At 36.7% G+C, this 27,554-nt stretch overlaps 1 protein-coding gene across 2 annotated transcripts in view; it reads right to left on the reverse strand.

Moving 5' to 3' along the window:
• Positions 1-20,482: 20,482 nt before the first annotated feature.
• Positions 20,483-27,554, reverse strand: part of PRKG2 (protein kinase cGMP-dependent 2) — a 106,526-nt gene continuing 99,454 nt past the window's right edge. For both annotated transcript variants that reach the window (XM_054688111.1, XM_037530145.2), the window contains exons 18-19: positions 22,021-22,087; positions 20,483-21,385 (exon numbers count right to left, since the gene is read on the reverse strand). In XM_054688111.1, coding sequence (XP_054544086.1) covers positions 21,290-21,385; positions 22,021-22,087 — 163 coding nt within the window. In that variant the 3' untranslated portion in view covers positions 20,483-21,289. The remainder of the gene's footprint in view (positions 21,386-22,020; positions 22,088-27,554) is intronic.

Raw genomic sequence — 27,554 nt, forward strand, 5'->3', positions numbered from 1 at the left:
TCAAAATTTTAACCAACTACATTTTCAAACTCAAAACACAGGCAAACTGCCATCGGGTTACAGTGAAAACCAGCCTCCACCTCACGGGGCTTAAGCCAGATGTGAAAGCAGCAGTCCAGAGGTGAGGCAATTATGTGCAAAAACCATGTGACAGAGCTTTTCCCAAAGTGGACTTACTTAACAGAAATATTTTAGTGTTTATAGGACTTCGGTCCTGCTTTCTGGAGATTTTCCATCACTATAAACACTGATATACATACACATCATCATACATGAACTTTTAAAATTGGGTCCAGCATGGGCAATTTCATTAAATCATGTAATTTGTTAGAAATGGGAGAAAATAATGCCACAATATCAAAATGTTGGCATTTGAAACAGTCACATGGCTATATGCTGTATGGAAGTTGAGTTCAAATTCAGTGTCAATGGCATGAATGGGAAAACTCAGGCTGTCAGAATTGTCTGGATGATTTCAAAGCACAGAGATAGATAGTCTGCCTGGCTAAGTTAAGTGGGCATGTGTTAAGAGATAACTGAGCCCTTGGGATCTGTGTGTTCTACACCCTTTGATCTTAAGCTCATTTTGTAACACTTCTAAAGGATAGCAAAAAAATTACAAAAAGAAGTTTTGGGCTTGGTAAATGGGGCTGAGAGTATTTGAAGTCACAGTTGCCTCTATGTCATCAGTAGATCCCATTTCTGCTAGCAGAATGATATGGGAGCTGTTTTCAAATTCTCTCCTGTTTCAACTAGTTACAGAATTGAGAGGTAGAACTCATCATCAAGATAAAATACTTCAGTCTTTTGACAGCCTTGTAACAGACTCCTTTACTGAATTCTGCTTGACTACAACTTGGATACATGAGAAAAGGACCCCAATCTTTGAGAATAAGAGCGAAGTCATCTCAATAAACATGAGTATACTTATTTAAATTAAGATATCATATTAAAGTTAAAATTCATTTTTGAAAATTGAGGTAACATTGGATTATAATATATGTTTCAAGTGTGCGTTATTATATTTATTTTATTATTTTTTAGATTTATTTATTCATTCATACAAGAACCATGGTACAGACCAGATGCGCGGAAGGGTGAGAGGATTCACCAGAGACAGAGCAGGAAACAGAAGAGGCAGACTGACTGAAATACACTGCTGAAAGGAGCAGTGCCATGTGGGATTCTTGGGCCCGCCGAGATCGAATCCATGCCGAGAGGCTGCAGACAGCTACAGAGCGCTGTGCTCAACCGCCTGCGCCACCAGAGGAGGCACATCAAGTGTGCATTATTATAAATCAATGTGTATTTACTACATTAAGTTCACCACTAAAAGTCCAGTTCTAACCTTCACCATACAATTGTCTCCACTGACTTGATTTACCATTACTTTCCTTCTGTTAACAAATAATTGATCTTATGGTCTAAAGTTTATTTTTGCATTATTTAGTTTATTTGTTTATTTTCTCTATATACCACATACAAGTGAAATCATATATCATTTGTCTTTCTCTGAGTGAATTATTTAACTTAACCTAATACCCACTAACTCCATCCATTTTGTTGCAAATGGGAGGATATTATTTTTTCCTTCTTTTTTTATAATGTGGTATATATATAGATATAGATATATAGATACAGATATTATTTATCCTTCTATTGATGGGTATTTAGTTGGTTTGCAGCTCTTATCCACTATAAATAATATATCTCTACAAATTAATGTTTTTTTAATTTCAGGGGTAAATATCCAAATTTGGAATAACTGAATCTATGGAACTTCTATTTTTATAAATGTGAGTCTTACAGAATCTTAGCCCTTGTTATTATTCTTTCTCAACTTCCTGGTACTTTATGGAATAAAATCTGAATTGGTAAGGAGTTAAATAGCCTCTAGAGTGGTTATCAGGCACATACAAAATGGTTTACAAATCTGAATTAGAACAGAAAGGAAAAAAAAAATAAGTGAGATATGGAATGAGTGTAACCACACAATGCACATTTAATTACTGAAAGGATTTTCTTTTAAGTTTAGTGAATCTATAGGAAAATGACATAAGTGTTGATGAAAAATAATTACCTGATTATAAGCCTCTTACTCAAAAAAGAAAAATGTCTATTTTGAACACTGGGAATTTGATAAGTGTTACTATGATGACCAATAAAGACAAGAGATCCTAAATAGTAATTTATACATTAATCAATATAAACAACACTGCTTAAAATGAAAGACTCTAAACATGAGATTTTTCACTATATTGAATGAAATGCAGTTTAAATTTCAGTTTTGACTTAGGTTTTAAAGCTTTAGCATCTATAACACTAAACTGTTCAGAAAAATTCCCTCAGCAGATGAGTTAGAAGAACTTGAATCTAAACAACCACCAATCATTTGCTGCTATTTAATTTTAATTTGAACAAAATTTAAAATTCAGCTCTTCAGGCCACAAACCACACATTAGGTGCTCAATAGCCAAAGGTAGTCAGTGGCTACCTGACTGAATAGAACAGGTAGAGAATATTTGCATCATCACAGAATGTTCTCTTGGACAGCACAATCTAAGGGATAAACAGGAAGCAGTTTCACTTTGATTCTTCACAAAAAATAATTGTCTATTTTATGTCCGTCATCTAAACAACTTTTGCTATCAAATAGGAAGATCTTCCTTCCTCCAATAGGCAGGCTCTGAAATGCGATAAAAGGTAGAGGGTCCTCGTGGTGAACCAAAATTTAAAAATAAAATTACAAAATGTAATTTATAATCCATCCTTCTTTTCAATTGTATGTTAATCACTCTCTGACATAAAATCTGCCTCAGGTCATTTCTCCTGGCACTGGGTCCAGACTCTACTCAACTGCTATTTATAATACAAATGTTAATTACCATTCAAACGCAGCTGTGCCACTCTTTCCGGCATTACATTACCGGCCTCAGAAAACTCTCAGCAAGCCTTTCCGTTAATTCTAAACAATTTAGGATGAAAACATTAAATCTATCCACAGTTATTCCTAATTCATCCAGTCCACCTTTGAAGAAACTGTTTTTTTGTTGCCCTTTCTGTACATTTGGAATATGTGTACTATTGATAAATGATAGATGATTGATTGATAGGTAGAGAGATAACAAATTAAATATTAAATCATTTTGTCCTGTTTTTCAATGTTATTTTAATGATAAATCTGTTCAATACGTTTTCTACAAGTGAATAACAAAAGAATAGCAATACAACCATGTAAAACGTTATTTAAACATGACCATATTATTAAAATTTTATGCTTTTGTTATAAACAGGCAAATTATACCCCCAAATTTATTATTACTCTTTTCTTTGGGACAGATGGCTATCAAAATAAATAATAAATACTTAAAAATAATAACATCAGGAGGATAATCACTTTCATTACTAAGATAAAGTTGTGGGTATGAAATAGACACCATCCATCTCAAATTCCCTAGTTATTTCTCTATGTAATGCTGGATGTTTGCACAGAGATGCTTCAGATTTAGAGGGGAAATCTCCAATCTCTATAACCTAGGGAATAGATTTGTTTTCTGTTTTCCAATGGATAGTTTCCCTCTAAAACCCTTTAAATTTTCTTTTCAAATCCCAAGGTATAAAAACCTGTGTCAACTAACTGTAAATGCTAACATTTCTGGATTTAGAATGGAATCACATGTGTGAAATGTATCTTAGCGATGCTTTCAAAATGTCTTCGCAATTCTTGGATATTTATCTCAATATCTCATCTACAAAAGTAGAGAAATGGAAATAAGTACTGAATTATTCATTCTTTCTTACAAACCAGTTTTGAGTCATGATTTAATAACAAGATTTTTGAAGTGAAAACTGTGAGCAATAACCAAACAAGAATATGATAATATGTTAGTGTAGATATATAGTGTTAAGGTTGGGAAGTGCTCATAAATTCTGTTTGAGAAAACCATAACTAAGGGATCTTATTTAAGTAGTAAACTAAGTAGACTTAGTAAATAAGATTCTTTAAATATAGGGAGTGAAGAGTTCTAAGAACTTGATTTGAAATTCTTGCATGACTCAAAATAACTTATATTCTCTCGGTCATGGTCTCTCTCTCTCTCTCTCTCTCATTGAAAAGAGATGCAGGAAGAGACTTTCCATTACCTCTTTCTCATGTATCATGTGTAGATAGACACATAGATGCCTGTATGTTCAGACAAACATGCACACACACACACACACACACAGTGAGTCAGTCAGTCAGTCAGAAAAAAAATGTTTTTCTAAATATCTTCCCCCACTCAACAAATCTCTCCGATGCACCTGCATTTTGATTTTCTGGCTAGGAAAGAGAGAGTGGAAACTTTTGGAAGCTATCAAACTCCTCTTAAATCAGCCAGGTAAATGAGTTACACATGGTTTTCAGTGTTCATGGGAACTCCCAAGAATATGGTGAAGAATAAATGCAATCCACAGTAATGCACAGAAAACTACCAACAGTCCATAGATTGTTCCAGCATTTGAATTTTATGTTGTGCACTATAAAATACTACACAACTTCTGTTATCATTGCTTTGTATGTACTGTACCTATCAATTCATCCTCAATTTCCAATAATCCAAACTAATCTTCTTGGTTTTTCCAATTATGAATAAGAATGTTGATTATACTCTTTAAAGTATTATGAAGTCAACAGAAACAAAGTTATAAAAATTTTAAAGTAACCTTTGATATGCATAATAATATTTGTCATTTATTAAGAAATAGACAATGCTAATTTCTTTTCACAACAGATAGCTTAATCTTGACCATAGGACAGCCTGAGACTTAGAGATGTTGAGTAAATGCTTAAGACCTAATAGTCAATGAAAAGTATATAGATTCCATTTGAACTCTGATTCATCTGACTCCAAAGGAAATTGTGTAACCATTAAAACTCATAGACTTATTCTATAAGTAAGACAATTTGTTATATAACAACTGGTATACATGGTGCCAAACAGTAAGGTATTGAAAATAAGGCCCAAAGGTAAGTTAATTTTCTAAATTGATCAGCAAAATTACAATACTCTCCCCATTTTTGTGTTTTAATTCCTTATAATTATTTCCTTTTCCCTATATTGATGTATTCATTCCACAATTATTTGTTGAGTTCTGCCCACTGGGAATTTATAAGAGCCAAGAATACAAGTGAAAATAAGATGATCTTGGTACTTCAAGATCATCAGGTTCACCTGATGAACTCAACAGGTGTTTCAGCAAGCAAAGCAGAATGCCAAGGTCAGGTGTTGCCCTAGTCCCCTCAAAAATCCCCAGTATGTACATTGTAAGGAGAACAGCCATTGGAAGATCTCTATTCTTGACCCAGGAGGCAGTAGAGATAATTGTTGCTGCCTCAGGCTGACCATCATAGTGCAATTTTCCAATTGCTGGAAATCTGGGCATATTGCCAGGAACCACCCAGAAAGTGCAGGAACCATTTCCTGGCATCTGATACTAATAGTTCTTGGGCATCTGGTCCTAAAGTCAATAAAGATTTATTGAGCATGTACAATATGCTAGACACCAGGGATGTAAAGTCACATAACACACCCTGGGGACACTGATGTGTAAGCAAATAATAGCAATGCAACATAAGTGCACCATAGATATGTGCTCAGGGCATCATCAGACCCCCAAACTCCTATCCCATAAAAGTCATCCAGATTCAGTACTGATTATAAAGCACCAAACCATTGTGAATGGTGTCCAGCTTAAGAGTATAGCCGGAATAAGCATTTATCTCAATTTTCCCTGTCTGATCAGTTCCCAGATTATGTCTTACATCTGGGTAACTAAAGCTCCCCCCCCCGCCACTCTCAAAAATGATTTCACTTATTTGATAAATTATATGGCCACTTAACTTAGGTCTGATGGAGGTTAATACCTGCTTTACTTAAATATACAGGAAAAGCCTAATTTTTGTTCACTATGTGCCAAGCATAGTGCTAGGTACTCTACATATGACACCTCACCCATCACAAAAATAGCATCATTCCTGCTGTACACATAAGGTACCTTAAATTTTAGAGAGTTCAGTTCCTTGCCCAAAGATCATAAAGACTAAATAGTAATGCCAGGATTCAAACACAAGGGTGTGTGTGACCCTTTGAAGCAGCAGATTATAAAATAAACAGTCCTGGGATGTGATGTGCAGCATGGTGTCTACAGTTGCCAAGTAATTATTGTATATTTGAAACTTGCTAAGACAGGAGCTCTTAAAAGATCTTATCTCAAGAAAAAAATGTGTAATTGTATGGTAACAGATGGTTAACTAGACTTACTATGGAGATCATTTTGCAATCTATACTAATAATATATAATATATATACAAAAATAGGTGCCATCATTATGTTATACACCTGAAATTAATGTAACTTATACTTTAGTTTTTTAAAATGTTCATAACTAACAACAAAAATGTTTGACAAAATACTAAGGATAATGAAGACCATATTCAGACAAGCAGAGGATAGCCTACCACTTGCTCAGACAGAGACAACTGGGACTGAACCATGACATCTCTGGATGTCATCAGACCTGAGAAAGGCTCCACTGTCCTGCCCTCACCTGGTCTAGGCTCAGGTCTCACACACCAATTCTCCATGACACCTTAGTTCTGACCCTAGCACACACCACAAGGCCCAACCCGTAGGTAAAGATGTTGTACCTTTGCTGGCTGACCTCTTTCAGAGACTATCTTTGTGTCTTTGCAAGTTTCCTTTTTACCTCCTTCCATATGGAGCCTTAATATAATGCCTAAGGGACATGAGAAGAGAGAATTTTTCACCAGTGAAATGGAACTTTTATGGTCTGTGAAAGATACATTTATTTTGTTAGCCCTTTATTTATCTCTGCAGTACGATAAATGGAAGCAGGAAATTATACTTTCAGGTTAGGAAACATTGTGAAAAGCATTAAAGATTTTCATGGAAATTTGTCCCATTTGCCCAGGCTTTATTCCCATTTTCAATAAAAATTGCTTAATTGGTTTACCTGATAAGTAATTTTTCACAATTTTGGGAAATACAGAAAACAAAGAAAGGTAAAGTAAGAAAGTGAAAATTAGCTATAATTTTATCACCAAGAGCCAGTCACCAGTAACATTAATTTATGTCTTTTGGGATATTTTCCATATTAATTCATGTCATACACAATTTATTACTTTAGCAAAATAATAGCATAGTGAATATACTCTTTTGTATGCTGTTTTCTCCTTAAAAATATTTTTATATTATAAATGTATACCTATATAAATTTTAATTACCAGTTATACTTTATTACATAGCTATTCTACAATTGTTAACCACTCCAAAATAGCAAGCTCTTTAGTGTTGCTAGTTTTTTATTTTTACCATTTCTTGCTATTATAAAAACTGCTACAGTGAAGATTATTACAAATATATTTGTGTAGTTGTCTAACAATAGTTTCGTTAGAAAAAACTTTCAGAGATTCTACTTTCTAAAGCATTTGATTCTTATTGCCAGGCTTTATCCAGATAGATTAACAATATTCATTGCAATATTCATTTCCATCGTCAGTATTTTTACCCATTTTCTCCAAGACCCATTCCATCCTAGTGATTTATTCATCCTTTCAAACTTTATTGCTCTAACCATAAAACTCTATTATATTAACAACTAGCTTTAGTTAACGGAATAATATTTAAGTAGCAATTCCAACTAGTTTATTACTTAGAATTTCACTTTTTATCTAATTGTTGGTAAGAGTAGATACTTTTTTTTTTCAACAAAGTTATTTTATTTGGAAAAGATCAGAGTTACTGGTGTCCCGCTTGCTTCTGATAAAGATTCTTAAATATTCTCAAGGATTAGGAGTGTTGTGCTTAGTAGTAATAACTTATTCTTTTTTTAAAATATTTTATTTTATATAATTCTTATATCATTTTTCATTTTTGCACAATGTATGCATTTTCATTTTGGTTATATTCCCCATACAATTGCACCCCCTTTTATTTTGATCCTAGTCCTTCCTCTCCCCGTCCCTCCCCCCCTCCAGTGTGTCTCTGGCTTATAGTTGCTTGTTGATTTTGATTTTTACTTTGTATTAATTAGTCTTTTTCCTGGTCCCATATTTAGGTTTTCTAAATTCCTGATATGAGTGAAAGTAGATATATTTTTAATATAGATTTTAATATCTGTTGCTCTATTTGGAGAGTGGTCTATTCACATCCTTTGCTCATTTTGTCATCAAGGTGTTTGTATTTTGATATTAGTTTATTAGAATTCCCTACACATTAACAAAATGAATTTTTTTCCTATTTATTTTCCAAATGTTTCCCCCTGGTCATCATCCATATTTTTAAATTGTGTAAATATGCATGTATATATTTACATGTGGATAGACTTCTAAATCTACGTACATAGCAATTAGATATGGGCATGGATAGGGTCAGGGTAGTCACCGACACAAGTCAATATTCTACCTAATCTCTTCCTCTACCACCTATGTTTTCTAACCTTCAAACGCCTACATGAAACTCTCTTGTGGACTTCCAGTCTGGATCTTAGCATCCTCTATAACAAAATTTTCATTAAACTTCTATCTCTTCTCTTGAACATCAAATTCCTATAGCCTCATAGCACCCAGCACGGGGTCTGGCAGGTAATTTATAAACAAAAAAACTCTATGTCTCACCCTCTCATCTCAGTCACAAGGGAACTGTCCCCTAGAGCTTTAGTCCCACAGACCCTCCCAAGGTCACACAGTAGAGACAATTTTCCTAACACGCAGTCCTCCTTCCACTAGCCATCACAGAAAACCCCCAGAGAGGGGCTGGCTGAAAGGATGCAAAAGTACTGCTTAGCCTGCAGGCCCTCAGCCACCACAGGCTCCTACCTGCAAAATGAGGTCTGAGCACCTGATTCAAGACTCAGGGTTTTGTTGTTGCTTCTTTTAGTCACCAGGACCCCCTGACAATTAAGAGGTGTCAGATCTCCAAAACAGCTCTGGTCTGTTAGCTTTGGTGGGCAGCCTCTTCAGGTAAGCCACTAGAACCCAGTTTGTCGTTCTGACCGCTAGATGGAGTCCAGTTATTAGCTTGAAGAGACAAGACCGCCTGTGTAAGTGCATCCTAGCTTCCATGGCCGCCAGTGGCCCTTAGGTTGACCAGAATGTGACGCAGGTCTTTGCTGAAAAAATTGTTAGGCAATAAACTGGAGGTCAAAGGGTTTTATTTTCTCTTCATTATGAACTATTCACTTGCCAATCTCTTCAGTGGAAATTTGAGTTTGCATTCAGGTGTTCATAGACTCCTCCTCCTCTCTCATTTATCTTTATTGTTTAAAGAGAAAGAGTAGTCTATGCATCCCTATCCTCGATCTGATATTTCTGCACAAAAAGCATTTGGATCTGTTAGATTCTCTTTGTGAGGGAATGTTAGTTAGCACAACGAAAAAGGAAAAACTCAAGAAATTGACTTACCTCTTCATTTAATCTAAAGTATTAAAGGCCAAGTGGATTTAGTATGGAATTCTTCTTGATCTCATGTTCAATTAACACTTTTTAAGGAAATAATATCAGAGTGACTTTCGCCATATTATTCAGTCAGTTTTCACAAAGATGTGGTAAATTTTGCAATTGCTGCCTATTCCCACATTTTGAGTATGTCCTAAATTTACAACTTGTAACAATTGTCTGCATTTCCCTGACCCATCAATACAAGTGAGATGTGGTTGACAGTAAGACAAGGAGAATAAGGAATAGCAATTATAATTTGAACATTCCTACTTTTTAAAATTCAAGATTATTCCATTTCATTTGCACAAAAATGAAATTCTCAGCACCACCAAGAGGTTTACTATCAGTCAAACTAAATTAATTCTTATTGGAAATAAAGAAAATATCACCTTATAGATTTATACTAATATCTCTAATACGGTGCCCCTCTAAACACTCATAGCAAATGTTACAGTGGTCACTTTTCTCTTAAACTTCCCATTGGTTAGTTCAAAGATGATTGAGCACATTAAAAGATTTGGGAAAATAACCAGGCATGTGATCAGATAGCAATGGAGTACCATAAAAGTAGCATATAAGATAGATAATATCAGGTTAAAACAAAAGCTTCCTGAAGGGCCTTCCTGGTAGCGCAAGGGGTTAAGCACAGTGCTGTGAAGCTATCCATACCTACTGCAGCATGAGTAAGATCCCCCAGCTGGCCAGGACACTACCCACATAGCATGGCAGAACTCTCCTGTCTAGCCCGCTGATCCCCTCAGCAGTGTATTTTAGTCAATCTGCCTGTTCTGTTCCCCACTGTCTCTGGCGAATACTTTCACACTCCCGCACCCCTGGCCTGTACCCCAGTTCTTGTATGCATAAATAAATATATCTCTAAAAAAAGCTACCTGGTATAGTCTTGATATTATATATTTATATTACCTAACTCTGTAGGTTTTCCTTTAGAATATATAGTACAGGCAGAAAAATAATCTAACACCTATAATTTCCCTCTCCCTAACTTCCCTGATAAACACTAAAATTCTCAGGAAAAACAGTATGCCAGATTGAGCTTGATGTAAAGGTCAAAATGTTGCATAATATTGATGAGCCCACATAAAAATTTAAAGACAATGACAATGCCTGAATTTTCTATAAATTTGGAAATTTCTGGATAATTTATCTATATCTCATTGATTCAAATGATGGAATTTATCATACCTATGCACATTTTGGTCTCATGTACTCTTCTATTTAACATACTAACATGAACTTTTGAGGTTTTATGTTAAGGTATAGCTTCAATTTTTAAAAGCAGCCAGAATCTACAGAAGAATTTGAGAAACCAATAGATCCTTTAAATTCTGTGTAAGAAAATAAAATAGATTCATTTGAAAGTATAGGAAAGTACTAGACAGAGGGTTTGGATATAAGGTGGAGAACTAGCAGCAGCCTGCATCCTGCCTGTATTCCTCCATGGTCACAGCAGATGGACATCATCAAGCGAGCAACTGCTCTTGGAAGACAGCTGTAGACTTGACAATAGAAGCCTTCAAGGGGAATTGAGTAGAGATGGTGAGACCCAGTAGGCAAGTCTGACAAAAGATCCTTCCTGGAATGATATCGGGGCACTAGGAGAAGTACCTGCCCATCCTCCACCAGCTCTCCCCCAGGCTTCCACTCCAGCTCCTAGCCCACTGCAACAGGGAAGCACTGCCCACCATGAGGAAGACCTACCAGAAGCTGAGCTGAATGACCTGTGACTGGTGGCGGCTTGCTTGGTAAACGCTAGGTACTAACCCCTCACCCTCAGAGCTTGCAGGACTTCCTAGTCTCCTTCACAGGATGGACCCACATACAGCCTCAAGAAATCATGGGGTCTCCCTGGAGGCACAAGGGGTTAAGACTCAACCTATGAAGCAACCCATAGCCACTGCAGCACAAGTTCTATCCATGGCCAGGGAGCTACCCACATGGCATAGCAGACCTCTCCTGACTTGCCTGCTGCTCCCCTCAGCAGTGTATTTCAGTCAATCTGCCTGTTCTGTTCCCCACTCTGTCTCTGGTGAATCCTCTCACCCCCCACATCCCTGGCCTGTACCCCAGTTCTTGTATGCATAAATAAATCTTTAAAAAAAAGAAAAGAAATCATGGATTGCTCAGTGGGTATTGAGCTCACAGAACCTTAGGCTGCTGACAGATAGACTGGTGGTCCAAAGAAGCACCAGTGCATCCCCTATCTGGGCTTAGCAGGCATCTAGATAGCCTAACTATCGATACTAAACAACCTACATCTTCCCATAGTGTCAGCCTGTAACTCAAGCCCTCAGCCTTCTGGCCCCTCTGCTCATGCCTGCACCATAGGGGAGGCATTACCAGCGAGAAGCCAAGGAGAAACCTACTGTTTTGCGGATTAGGCTGCAGCTGAAAATTTCGTTGCAGTCTGGAGTCTGATGCTTTTATCAAATTCCCCATCAAAATGTGATACTCTCCACAGTTTGAAAACCACTATCCTAGAGGGACTATTTAATTCATTTGATTGTATTAACTTTAAACTGGATGAGACTTTTAATGTTCTTCCAATTAGGCCTCCAACTAAGGTAGAAATTCTTTCTATGCACCTTCAAATGTTATGTTGAGTTACATTTTGAAATGTCCTTCAATTATTTGATAACAATGTACTCTCATTCTCTTACAGTTAGAATATATGTTTCATGGGCCTCCCTGGTGGAGAAAGGGGTTAAGCAGCTCACTATGATGCAATCGCAGCCTCTGCAGCACAAGTTCAATCCCCGCCCTGCCAGAGAGAAACCCACATGGTGCAGCAGTCCTCTCCTGTCTCCCCTGCTGCTCCCTCAACAGTGTATTTCAGTCAGTCTGCCTGTTCTGTTCCCCACTCTGTCTCAGGTGAATCCTCTCAGCCCCCGCATCTCTGGCCTGTACCCCAGCTCTTGTGTGCATAAATAAATAAATCTTTAAAAAAAAAGAATATATGCTTCATAATGTAAAAGATCTTGTCTATGCTATTCAGTCTTGATCACCAGGGCCTAAGGCAGAGAAGTCACGCAAATTTGTTGAAAGAATTCATCAGCCAGTATCAGTTAACTATTTCAGGCTATCATTTAGGGAGAAGGTGGAAAAACAAGGCACAGGAAGGTTTGCAGAACCGGAACTAAATATTTTCCAGAAACAGCTAAAAACACCTAAACAAGTAAATTATCAGCGACTGTCAAGTGAAATAATTAATATGCATCCCCATGCATGGAAAAAACAACAGAATTTTCAGGTGAGAAACGAAGAGGGGCTATAAAAATTTGACTTGAAGATTTAAGTAAGTAGGCACTTATTGTTAGAAAAGTGATGTCAGTTGCTTAAAAAGCAATTTCAACTAGTGAAATTTGTAGTTGATGTTCACTGGCCTTTTTTTCATTAATCTTACTATTATGAGGCTCTCTCTCTGATTCACATAACTTAGCAATTAGATATACTATATCCGTAATCTTACCACCTGGAGATCATGACCGTTAACCTTGTCATCTAATAAATATTTATTTTGGATTGTGAATTTTGTCCTTTTGCTGTAACTCAGCACTTAGAACAATGCTCAACAGATAATTGCTGAATCAATCAATACATATATTAAATATTTTTATTCACATTTACTACCCCTTAGAATAAGAGGATTTTTCTTTGACCCTATGTTCCCTCAAAAAAATAAATATTTAATAAAATGACTAGTCTTTCTTTATTCTCTTTGGTCTTGACAAATGAATTAAATTGCTTAAGTATTTCTAAGCATACTTTAATTTTTTATGATCCTTCTAAAATGTAAAACTGAACAGTTTAAGAGAAGCTGACTGAATGGAAAATATTGTAGAAGAGGAAATCTGTCCAGATCTTGCATGTTCCATTTAGCAATCTGAGTATCTTTCTGAATTTTAATTAGCAGGATTGGATAATTAACAGAAGCAAGCTTGTATTCTACAGTAATATCTGGTTTTGCCCTTCTTCCTCAAGGGTGGGCCCCAACTGATGTACCTTCTTTCCAGATTAATGTATTACAGGTGCTCTTCTTTTTTCAAATCATGTTTTCTTCTGCTTTTATTTTTTTACGGTCAATGGTTGTCTATTTGTATTTCCTCACTAAAGCTTATACTTACCAAAATTAATTTCATATTCCTTTCATGATAGCATTTTAAAGTTAGTAAGCAACAATTAAATACACAAAAATCTTGTTTTTTATTTTCCAACACTGAAAATGGTCCACCCCTGACTTATTATACAGAGCTTGCCTGTAAATCACCTGTGACAGGTGATTTTCATTTTTATTGCTGGTTTCAATTGATTTGCCTGTGCTATATGTATAGATTGACAAGGTAGAAAGAGAAGAAACAAATCTTATTTAAAAATCAAACTAAGTAAATTCAATAAGATTAATTATATATGTATTGTATTAGTTTTAAAAATTGATGATTTTGTACTGTTTCAAAGTAGTTAAGCCAGACATATATTTCCCAGAATTCCTTTCTCTACATGGTTATGAGTTTGGCTTCATCACAAGAGAAATTTGCATAAAATCTGAAATGCAGAAGTGAGTGGTATTCATTTTTATACTCTGGATGTCAGGACAAAACCAAGCATTATTGTAACTCATACATGATGCTTATTTGTTAACTCTCCTTATGGTGAAAGGCAACATCAGGCTTGTGGCTCCTCCAGCTCCAGACAAATTACCTTCAGAGTTACAAATTCCAAGTCAGGTGGATGTGAAAGGTTCCAACTTACCCTGCAGGCCCCCATGTAACCAAGGTTGACAATCAAGACAGACAGACATAGGTTCCAATTTGTCCTTATGGATCCTAGCTTGTTATCATAACGTCGAACTTTCCTCAAAGATTCCAGTTTGTCTTGTTGTCCAGTTTGTTCTTGTTTCCCTCACTTTATCTTTCCTTCCCAAATTAGAAGTTTAAAATAACAAATATTTCTTGTGTTACAGCTCCTGTGGATCAAGAACTTGGGAATTGTTTTTCTGGCTTCTCTGGCTTCTGGACTCACTAGACTTCACTCCTGGTGTTGGGAAGAGCTACCACCACATTTGGAGGCTCAAATGGAGGATAATAAACTCACTCATATGGTAATTGGCAGGAGTTAGTTCATCTCAGGTTGTGGAACTGAAGGGCTCATTTCCTTACTGATTGTTGGCCAGAGGCTCCCTCAGTTATTTGCCAGACGGGCCTCTAGACTGAGAAGCTTGTATCATAGCAAGTGGCTTTCATCAGTGCAAGAAAAGGAAAGAGTAAGAGATGGTGAGCAAAACAGAAGAAAAGTCACTTTGTAATCTAATCTTGGAAATGAAGTCCCATAACTTTTGTTACCTTCTATTTGTTAGAAGGAAGTGACTAGGTTCCACTAGGGGCTAAAGGAGGGGATCATAAAAGGACAAGAATACAATTAAGTATGGCTCATTGGATGCCATCTTTGAGTAGCAACCACACCCTTTCAAACAGACAAAAGACCTCCTGGGCATCATAAGCACAAGTTGTGCACAGCCTGTCTTTAAAAAAAAAAAAAAATAGAACTTCTAAGAATCATATTTTCCATAATGTTTTCACAGAAATATTTTTAAGAGTAGCTTTTGTATAATGAAGTGAATTATGAATTCATACACAGGACACTCAGAAAGTTGTTTTTTTTTTTTTAACTTATAAAGTTTTTAAAGGAAATTTGTCAACTTGGAATAAAAAGACAGAGACAGACAAATTGACATACCAAATATTTACAGGCAAGAAACAGGTCAAGAAATCTATTCAGGGCCTCCCCAGTGGTGCAGTGGGTTGAGCTCAGCACTGTGAAGCTGTCTGCAGTCTCTGCAGCACAGGTTCGATTCCCGGCCAGCCAGGGAGATACCTACATAGTGCGGAGACCTCTCCTGTCTCGCCCACTGCTCCCCTCAGCAGTGTTTTTCAGCCAGTCTACCTGTTCTGTTCCCTGCTCTGTCTGGTGAATTCTCTCACCCTCCTGCACCTCTGGTCTGTACCCAAGCTCTTGGATAAATAAAATAAATCTTTTTTAAGAAAGAAATCTATTCAATTGCAAATACTAGGTATATCTTATAGAAAAGGAAAGGTCGCTTAGAAGCCAGAACCAAGGTGCTGGAGCTGACAGCACTGGAGAAAAACTCATAGAGACTAGGGCTGAGTCCTAAGCAGAAACATGGTAATAAGATCGAACTTCAGAATTCTATGGATCTGTATTTGTCTTATGTCTCCCATCTTCTTCTCTGAATTCAAGTACAGTGGTCCTCACTTGTCTATGATCCCCAGTGATGCCTAAACCACAGATAGTTATGAATTCTGAGTCTTATGAAAACTATCTTTTTCCTGTTCGTACCTACCTGTGATAAAATTTAATTTATAAATTAGCCACAGTAAGAGATTAAAAAATATTAATAACAAAGTCACTGTAATAAAAATTACATAAATGTGGCTTCTTTCTCAAAATATTTTATTGTACTTCATACAAGAATTCACCTGAGAACTAAGAGAATGTGTTGAGAGATGTCAACAAAATGGTGATAGAGGAACCTCCTTCATTGGCTCCCAAGAGCAACATGTAACAGTTGATGACTAAAGGGAGACTGCAGTGAGTTCTGTGGCTGATGGCAAGACTGAAGTACCCCTTGCATCTCAGTGACAATCAGACTGTACCAGAGGGGACAGAGAAGAGATTCATGCTTCACTGGACAAGAGGTGAGTAGGGAGAAATGTCTGGAGACACTGACACACAGACAGGAGGATGGCTGACTTAGGCAGGGGGCTGGTGAAGAGACACAGAAACAGTGTGGAAACACACAGTCTTGATCAAGGAGAAGCCACACAGACTGGGACCCTAACAAGGAAGACAACAGAAGAAGTGCTATAGGCCACACTCCATCTCCCCAACCCCTCAAGACTGGTACTGACCACATTAAATACACAGAAGTGACAGACTACCCAGTCTCAGGTCAGAGATCCCAGAGAAGAGGGGCATCGGTGATATTACAAACACAAAATAGTCTAGCCCCAGCACTTTCTCAAAAGTGACTGGATGAGTCCATGCTCCTCCCCTCTGCTGCCACATCAAATAAAATATGTTTGCCAAAACTAGACCACCCCTACAAGAAATACTGAAAGTGCCTCTCTTCTCTAAAAGAGAAGAAATCCACAAAAAAAAAAAAAAACAAAAAACAAAACCATGGACAAGAAATTAGGAAGAAACAAAACTAAAGATAACATAATGACAACAAATCCTGATAAATCAATAATCAACTGAAACATTAATGAACTGAAATCATCAATCAAAAGGTACAGAGTGGCCTGTTGGATCAGAAAAAAAAATTCCAACTTTCTGTTTATTCCAGGAGACTCATCTGATCTCCAAAAACAAGCACAGATTAAAACTAAAAGGTTGGAAAACAACCCTACATGAAAATGGGACACAGAAGTGGCAGGGGCAGCCATACTGATATCAAATAAAATGGATTTCCAGCTGAAAGGGGGAATAAGAGACAGAGATGAATACTATATAATTAAGGGAAAATAAATCAGAAAGCTATAACATCAATTTGTTATGTATACATAACAAATTGTATACACAGGTATACATCAAACAAACAAGCACAAAAAATATAAAAGGCAATTACCACTGAATCTGAAAATATACATTGGAAATAATACAACAGCGGCCAGAGACTTCAACATCCCACTTTCACCAATGGGCAGATCAACCAAACATAAAATAAACAAGGAAACAATGGCTTTAAACAAAGAATGAGGCAATGTGGGCTTCGGCATTGCACCCCCTAAAAGCTCAACACACATTCTTCTCAAGACCACATGCTGGTGCACAAAACAAGTGTCGATAAATTCATGAAGACTGGAATCACATCAAGTGATTTTAATGGTATCAACATAGAAACCAACCACAAAACTAAAGCAGTAAAAGCCACTAATATATGGAGATTGAACAGCATACTGCTGAATGATCACTGGATAAAGGAGAAAATGAAAGAAGAAATATTAAAATACCTGGAGATGAACCAAAATGAAAACATGATCTCCCAGGACCTGTGGAACTTTAGCAGTACTAAGAGGGAAACTATGCATCAAAACAGGCCCTAATCAAGAAACACAAAAGAACTCGAACAACCTCTGTCACCTGAAGGCACTAGAAAAAGAACAAGCAAAACCAAAATCATAATGACAGAAAATCCCTTAGAAGCAAGGATGTAATAAAAATTGGGGCAGAAATAATTGAAATAAAAACAAAAAGAGAGGGCCTCCCTGGAGGTGCAGGTGGTTGAGCACCGCACTGTGAAGCTGTCTGCAGCTTCAATAGTGCGCGTTTGATCCTGGCCGGCCATGGAGAAACCTACATGGCACGGCAGACCTCTCCTGCCTCTCCCGTTGCTCTCTCAGCAGTGTACTTCAGTCAGTCTGCCTGTTCTGCTCCCCACCTTGTCTGTGGTGAATCCTCTCACCCTCCCGCACCTCTGACCTATACCCCAGTTCTTGTAAATAAATAAATCTTTAAAATTAATTAATTAATTAATTAAATACAAAAAGAGAGTCCAAAGGATCAATGACACAAAAGGTAGTTATTTGAGGGCCTCCCTGATGGCACAAGGGGTTAAGCACCGCACTATGAAGCAATCCGCAGCCTCTGCAACATGAGTTCAATCCCTGGCCAGCCAGGAGCAACCCACATGGCACAGCAGACCTTTCCTATCTCATCCGCTGCTCCCCTCAGCAGTGTATTTCAGTCCATCTGCCTGTTCTGTTCCCCACTCTTTCTCTCGTGAATCCTCTCACCCCCCCCCCCATCTCTGGCATATACTCCAGCTCTTGTATGCATAAATAAAGAAATCTTAAAAGAAAAAAAAAAAGGTAGTTATTTGAAAAAACTACCCAGACAAACTTCTAGCTAAACTCACTAAGGGAAAAAGAGGGAAAGAATCTCATAAATAGAATCAGAAATAAAAGAGAAGTTAAATAGACATTTCAGAAATATAGGGAGCCATAAGAAACTATGAACATCTAGATGCCAGTAAACTGAATAACTAGATGAAATGGACTAATTCTTAGAAATCACAACCCTCTGAGACTGAATCAGGAAGAAATAGGAAAACTGGCACACCAATCACAAACAAGAAAATTGAAACAGTATTTAAGTCTTCCAAAAATATATGGGTCCATATATTTTCACTAATGATTTAACCAAACCTTCATAGACAAACTAATAGATAATCTCAGAATCTTCAAAAAAATTGAGAGAGGGAATGCTTTCTTGTGTGTGTTTATATATACATATAGACCCTTCATAAAAATAAATATATCATACATCCTTAATTCATAAAAGTGTTAAAATTCATAAATATAGGTGAGTTTCTGATAAAGCACTCATTTTGTTGAGGATAAACTCCTCACCTTATGCATGAATGTTTGGTCAACATTTTTACTTTATGACTTAAAAGAAAAGAAAGTTACTGGATTTATTTAATGACACAATTATAAATATAGACACAAATGATATATAAGATTCAGTATTAAATTGCTATTAATACAACTTTAGTTCTAAAGGGAGATAGTAACAGTAGCTCTCATCTATGCAACATTTACTATTATATAGATATCAGGGAGAGGCTCTCCAGATATCTAATTTTAGGGGCCCTTAAAGAGGCCTCTATAGTAGGTGTTACTTTACTATGTCTTTTTCAACATGTGAGAAAGCTAATACTAAAAGAAGTTAAAGTCATTTTCCCAAGATCACCCAGTCAGGAAATAGTGGAATTGGAATTACATGATGGTTCACTTTCATTTCTTCGTCTTTATGAAGCTGAAAGGAAGTTCCCCTCTCCAAAATCACATGTGGAGATTACATATTGATACAGCCAAACACAGGCAAAATAAACCTGTAGTATTTTGTTTTTTATTTATATATATATGTAGGTCTTTCTTGAAATACAACTATTGATCTCCTTTGAGAATAACATTGTTATTATAACTGTACAGTTCTAATATCCACCCAATCCACAAATTTCCTACATTTATAGGTGGGTAACTTTAAAATATATACATGAAAAAACATACAGTGCATAGAAACTAAATGCAAATAAAAATCTTTTAAAAATCTTAGAAATTCATTAAGCAGGTATGTCAATCCTATTAAAAAATGGTTATTCTATATACAATACATAATCTTTAAAAATACAACTCCAGAAAACAAAAATTCTTTGGTTCAGCAAAAGATTCTAAATGTGGAAATGCAATTTGTTAAGGATGCACTTTCTTGGGCTGGACCTCACTTTTCTGGTTTAATGCCTCAGAAAGCATATAGCTGTCTTTTTCGGCAAGCTGAAAACATGGGCAAGACTGTGGGTAGAGAGTGACATTCCCATAGAACATTAGCATATGAAAATATAACCAAAAGCTTAAATAATGCATAAATTTAGATGTGTGCTTCTTTCCATTGCAAAATCAAAAGGCTGCACAGAAAGTCTGCTTCTCATCCATTTGGAAATGGACGGTAGGGGATGACCATGGTTGACACATAAACATTCACTTAAAGTTGTTGGGAACTGGCATCCAGTGCTATTGAAACTACTCTCTTCATTATCTGGACTGCAAGGAAGTGACAGGAGGAGGCAGATGCTACATATCCTAAAGCCTCATCCCTTCTCCAGTGCCTTAACAATCTAAAGAATTTTAACAATCTAAAATTATAAACACATCCACGACTCAAATGTCTTTAAAAAGAGTTGTTAATGCAGCAGTTATGATGGTACATCAACATTTGACAATGGGATTTTCATTAAAAATTAACGGTGGTTATTCTGTACTCTTGATTTATTAATAGCAACAATCATGGAATTGGCTAAAACATCTCAGAGTTTCAGGGTCAGCAACCTTACCTATTAGAATTGATTCTCCTCCATATTTAATGGGAAAGAAAAACATCCACAATTATTAATGTTGCATATTTCCACTTTGTGAAAACACATTGTATACAAGATAAAATCATTCCAAAGGCCCTATCACTGAACCACACTTTAGAATACCTTCAATGAGGCTTTTAAAAGGACTCTAAGGTATGAGAGCTGGGCAGAGGAGAATGAAAAATATCTTTTGCTCTATTAATTTTTTCTAAGTTCCCTAATAGAATATAATTTCCTGGTTGGATTAATTAACTCATATAATTTAAGAAGTGGTATCACTAATACTCAAACTTACTTTTCCCTAGACTGGTTAGAAGCATATTGATATATTTCTAAGATGAAGGCAGATGAAAGTCAAGAGTTCCTATTGACTACCAAGATGTCTGCAAAAACACCACTTTAAGATACCATAATGCTTACGTGGAGTTAACAGCAGGGTCACTCTTTGTTCTTTCTTCTATTTGCATGACTTTGTCACTAGGATTCAAAGGAGGTGGACATGAGAGGTATGGAGCAAAAGATTGCAGAGAAAACAAAATGTCCCTTCAACAAAAATGGTTCTGACTGTGGAGTGACTAGGATAACCTTCAATATTTAAGCAAACAAAGAATGGAATACATGAATAATTCACAGACTCTAAGTGAGATGCCATAATTCAGAACCTTCTCCATATCCACTACTGTCTACCCCCACCTCATGGGTAGGGATTATTTTTCTCTGATGTTATTCCAAAAAGACAGTATAACAATCCAAAGAGAGAAATAATAAGTGTTGGATTATAGGTCCTCATAGTCCTCTTCTGTAGTATCGAGGCAGTAAAAACATCTTCTCTTCAGTCAGAAGTCTTTATCCCAGCCTGAAAGCTCATCGGGAGGCACCCCTTTTTCAGGGGGATACTTGTCAAAGTAGCTGTGATCTGTGGGTCCATTGAGCTAATAGAGAAAGGATAAAACCAAAGGTGAGTATTTGCATCTGAGTAATGCCTTCTACATCTGAATGCTGAATTTATACTGGAACCACTTGAAAGTCACATATAAGAAGATGATGACCAAAATTATCAGAGTCACAGCTGTGTAACATGGTGATGGAGCATTTGAAATGTGACTTGTTTGAACTGAGATGTACTTTACTGACTTGGAATTTCTAAAAGAATAGAGAAAAAATGGAACATCTCATTACTATTTTATGTTGACAGAGAAGCGATGATATTTGGATATAGTATGACAAGCAAAATTAATTTTAACCTGTTTTTCACTTTTTTAAATGTGGCAACTAGAAAATTTTAAATTTGAATCATATATGATTCATATTATAATTCTAGAGCTATTTGTCAGCTTGACTAACATTAACTTTTGGGGACTTTGATTGGTTCCTGAGAGTTGAGCTAATTCCCATCAAATAGGTAATATTATTTAGTCCCAATACTCATAATTGCTGTGATGTTTTAACTTAATCTTTGAAAACTACTCAAAAATTGAAATCTGTTGAATACACTTACCTCTAAAATTGGTATACCAAAACAAGTATCTGCAAAAAAATCAAGACAATACTATAGCAGATGCCATACCTCTCTTTGTAAAGGTGATGGAAGGTTTCGTGCTTTCAACCCCTCCCAGTTAAAAGCATTTAACCACCTAAGAAATGAGAAAAGTACAGTGGAATATTACTTGTTTGATAAACAATTCACATGTCAAGGCATCTGTCAATCCGTGGTGTTGCCTGCTCCCTGCCTACAACAGCATAGTCACAAGTGGCCCAAGGAAACGCTCACCATGCCAGCTGTCTATTTCACAGCACATCCTGCCCAGCAATCATTCCAGACTTCCTTGGGACTCCTCTCATTGCCACACATTAGACTCCTGATTCACATTTTGTTCTCTCTCCTTAAACTTCCAGAACTTTCTCCCCATCCTCACCCTCAAATGATGATCTGGCTTCTTAATGCACTGAGAAAAATGAAGCAATAGAAAGAGACAAAGACACAGAGACACAGAGAGAGCATTTCCACAAACTTCAATTGTCCTATCTACCTGCCTACTCACATCTTTGTGTTCCCTTCTCTCCTGTACTGTGAATTGACTGCCTTTATGTCTAGCTATGGCCACTGTGTATTTGATTCTGTGTATTTGATTTCTATTTTCAAAGACTTGTTCCTTCAAATTTCCCTTCTCCTGATTCATCAACCTCTTTGTTGCTGATCATTTCCATCAGTATAGAAACATTTTACTTCTTCAAACAACAGGATACCCAGCTTTGACCTGATCTGCCTGCCAATTCTCACTGTTTCTCTCCTCCAATTGGAAAACAAATCCTTGAAAGCATTATCTAATCACCATATCTATCCATTTTCTCCTGATCACCTCAATTTTCAGTTGTTTTTTTTTTTAAATCTAGAAACATTTGCTCATCACTCACCCTTTCTTCACTTGGCTTTCTGGACACATTATTATCCTGACTTTTTTCCTATTTTTCTCCACTACTATTTCTATATAGGTAGGTGTGTTCCAAGGCTCAGTTCTCAGACCTCTTATTTTATCTACTACTTTCACTTCCTGAGTAATCTCATTCATTTTTGTGACTTATAATAGCATTTATATGTCGATTACTCTAAAATTTCTATTTCTAGCCAAGACTTTCCATTCCTTTATGGCAATATCTGCAACTGCTAGGCATCATCTCCCAACTGTATATCTAGCGCATTATCAGGTCCAAATTGGAGCTCCAAATTTCCCAAAAAACTTGCCTTGATTCTGCAGTTGCTCAAACCATTATACCTTCTCTCACTAACACTTTGCTGAGTTCAGAAGTAAACTTTGTCAGTATTAACTTCAAAATATGTACGTATGCCAAATCTGACAAATTCTCAACACATTCATCCTACCAACATGAGTGGAGTCACTGTTATCCCTGGCCTGTATTATTATCGTAACTAGCTAAGCTAAATAGCCCTTCTTTTTGTCTGTGGCAAACAAATGAGCAGCAGAAGAGGTCATTTAAAAATGAAATTGGGGGCCTCCCCTGTTGGCACAGGCAGTTGAGCACTGCGCTGTGAAGCTGTCCGCAGCTTCTGCAGTGCCAGTTCGATCCCACATGGCATGGTAGACCTCTCCTGTCATGCCCGCTGTTCCCCTCAGCAGTGTATTTCGTCAGTCTGCCTGTTCTGTTCCCCACTCTGTCTCTGGTGAATTCTCTCACCCTCCCGCACATCTGGCCTGTACCCTGGTTCTTGTATAAATAAATAAATAAATCTAAAAAATAAAAAATAAAAATAAATAATAAATTTTAAAAAAATGAAATCAGGTCACATCATGCTTTGTACAAAACTGCCCAAAGCTTCCCATTGCACACCGTGTAAAAATCAGTCTTTACCATATCTTTACAATAACCTAGAACTATACAAAATCACCTTTTCCAATGCCCTTCAACCATCATTTACTGCTGCTTTTCTCCTTCCCCCTCTCTTGTTCATGAACCTCCTCACCATTATGCCAACAAGCAAGGGGTGCTCCTACCTTTTTACTCAGAGCTTCTGGCTAGATTGTTCTTTTCCCAGACTTCTCCATCATTTGTTCCCTGAACAACTTTGGGTCTTTTTCCAAAGTCAAATTCATTTTTTTTTTCCTTATACTTTATTGACCTGCCAATCATTTACATAACTGTATAAATCTGGGGAGTACAACTTCATACCTCCATATGCACATATGCTTCACTCACCCTCCACCAAAAGTCTAATGCAAATATCCTATTGACTTCCCTCACCTTTCCCCTCCTGTCTTCCCACAGCCCCTCACCTCTCCCTTCCTGTCTTCCCACAGCCCCTTCTTCCAATCCCCTTTAGTAAATAGGGTATTTTCCAGAGTCTAAGAATTATTTTTGTTGCATTTTGCCAGTAGATTTTCTTTGGCTACTTATATTCCACAAATGAGCAAAACCAAATGATAGCTGTCTTTCATTTTTCTGACTTATTTCACTTAGCATACTCACCTTCATCCATTTTGTCCCAAAAGGCACCATTTTATCTTTTTAACAGGTGAGTACTATTCCATTGAGTATATATCCCACAATTTGTTTATCTGGTCATCTGCTGATGGGCATTTAGGTAGGTCCCACAATTTGCTATTGTGAATAGTGTTATTATGAACATATGAGTGCATAAATACACATCTTTGCACATTAGTTTTCATATTCTTTGGGTAAATACTTAGAAGTGATATTGCTGGTAGCATAGGGTATTTCCATTTTTGTTTGAGGACTCTAAATAGCATTTTTCTATAGATTCTGCATCAAATTACATTTCTACCAATAGTGGATGAGTGTTCCTTTTCTCTATATCCTCACCGACATTTGTGGGTTACCATCTTTTTGATATTAGTCATTTACACAGACGTGAGGTGATGTCTCATTATGATTTTGATTTACATTTCCCTTCTAATAAGTGACAATGAACATTTATGCATATACCTGTAGACCATCAGGATGTCTTCTTTGGAGAAGTGTCTATATAGGTCTTTTGCCCAGTTTTTGATTGTGCTGCTATTTTTGTTGTTGTTTTGAGTTGTATGAGATATTTGTATACATGAAAATGTGTACAACTGCTTGTTGGACATGGGATGTGCAAATATCTTCTATAGGTTGCCTAGGGTGGTATCTGAAGAAGGGATATTTGAATTAGAGCTAAAATGAACAGAAAGGGGAAGCCAGAGGAAGATCTGTAGCACAGGTCTTCTAAATGGAAGGAAATGATAAAAACAAGTTGACACATGGTCAATGTGGGGAAAAAATGATGTCTGAGAAATGACCAGATGCCAGGTCATGTAGGGCCTTGTGGAATTCAATAAGAAACCCAGTAGGAAGCCATTAGAAAGTTCTAAATAAATCCTGCAACCTACGTTATGTTTTCAAGAACAATTCTTGCTGTTATATAGAGAATAACCATGGCAGGTTGGAATGGGATGGGGTGGGGGTGGATACTGAGTTAAGGGAGCTATTAGGAGGCTGATTGTCCTGTCAGTTATACCAGAAGTTTTACTTTTTTACCTTCTCAATCACTCTCACTCTAGAGTTGATGTTGGTTCCACTAAGGACTGCATTTCCCATTCAAAGTCTATGCTTAGCAAGAAAAAAACATTTCTGGGCCTCCCCTGGTGGTGCAGGCAGTTGAGCACTGCACTGGGAAGCTGTCCGCAGCCTCTGCAGCACCGGTTCCATCCTGGTCGGCAGCGAGGGTCCCCACATGGCACAGCAGACCTCTCCTGTCACTCCTGCTGCTCCCCTCAGCAGCGTATTTTGTCAGTCTGCCTGTCCTGTTCCCCGCTCTGTCTCTGGTGAATCCTCTCACCCTCCCACACATCTGGCCTGTACCCCGGATCTTGTATAACTAAATAAATAAATCTTAAAAAAAAGAGAAAGAATGAAAAAGAAAAAAGAATAAAGAAAAAAAAAAAATTCCTGAAAACAGAGAGGAAAGGCTCCAGTAAAGCACCATTTTGGTCTTAGCTGCTAAGACTCTTGTCAATGAGTGAGAGTCAGCCAGCCATTCCAGTTGTTTGACCTTCCCTGTTCCCACTACAAAATAACTGAAGTCCTCTCCTTGACCCACCTATTATCTTTTATGCAGAGACTAAGGCTCCATTTTTAGAGATTTTGAAGTACACATTTCTGTGGTTTCTTTTCTTTAGTCACCAAATACATTTCATAATGCTCTCTACCAGCTGATACTACGTAAATATTAATAAAAACCATTACTGTTACGCTATTAAAGCAAACAGTCTATGCATTTCTTGCTGAGTAGTTGTTACAATTTGACTTATGACAATATTTACTTAGCATGAGTGGTTATTCACTTAACACTTGGCCTTTTGACACTAACCACATTTTAAGTAATGCAAAAGTGCCAGGATGCACTTTAGTGTGAAAAATATCACCAAAGAAATATTAGTGGCAATGGCACATAAATTGCTTCTTCATTTTTAGAAGATTTGTAGGAACTCTTGAAAGTAATTTTAGAGACTAGAAATATAAAAGGTAACATGAAGATACCTGAAGTAAATTATTCCACTATCTAGCAAGGAAGACTTAATTGTACCATAAAAATGTATTATCCCTCTTTCAGATAGGTACTCAGAGACATGATTGGTGCCTAATTTATAAGTTAGCTCATAAATAGGGAAGGAATGAACTCTATTTTTAGGAAAAAATGACAACATAGACTGAGTGAACATTTAACAATATGCCAAGCTTAATTACATTTAAATACAAAGTTAAACTGAATAGTTCTCTAAAAAAAAATATAATTTTTTTTTTACTTTAAAATAGAGGAGGGCAATCTGTCAAATTTTAGAAAGGATTTTTTTTTAAATTTCAAGAATAGAGTGGATAGGAAGCTATGTACCTTGAAGACTTGTAGAAGATCTTAGAATACCCCTATTGAAAGCAGAGAGATCTATTTCTCAGGGACTCTTCCCCCACTCCAGCTTTTTATCCAAAGAAGAACTATAAAGATAGGACGAAATCATGTTTTTGCATTCCCTAAACTCACCAGAAAAACACTTTATAAATTTGGTGCATCTTAGTAAATTCTACTCTCCACACTGCACTTTGTCTCCACAGTTGTGTGGAAAAGAACATTTTGTCTGTTAAGATGAGTGGGCAAATTAATCCCTACGGGGAAGGAGATTCAAAATTCTTCATTACTGCTGAGGTGAGAAAATCCTTTAGCATCAATTTGCATGTGCATCCAATCACAATTTGACAGCTACATTTAAATGAGCCTCAGGTAAATAAGAAATAAAAGATAAAATTGGAGGCTGTTAACAATTATATCACTTCTATTTCCCAACTACTCCCAAGCAATCCGTGAAGAAGCTTCTCTTAATGAAAGGAAGAAACTACATTGCAAGAATGACTTTAATCGATGAGACAGACATTCGTTTGTTCAATATGAATCATGTGTTTCTGTGTCATTTCATAATGAGAAAAGAACTTGTGAAAACAGCATGTAGGAAAAAGATAAATTGGAATCTCAGAAAAATATTGAGCTTAACACTGAAGGCAATCTGAAAGATACCAAAGTATAATAAAAGGGATAAGTATTTTGATCTT

This window comes from Talpa occidentalis, unplaced genomic scaffold, assembly GCF_014898055.3.
Source record: "Talpa occidentalis isolate TD23 unplaced genomic scaffold, MPIMG_talOcc4v2.1 talOcc4.6, whole genome shotgun sequence".
In the NCBI taxonomy this organism is placed as follows: domain Eukaryota; kingdom Metazoa; phylum Chordata; class Mammalia; order Eulipotyphla; family Talpidae; genus Talpa; species Talpa occidentalis.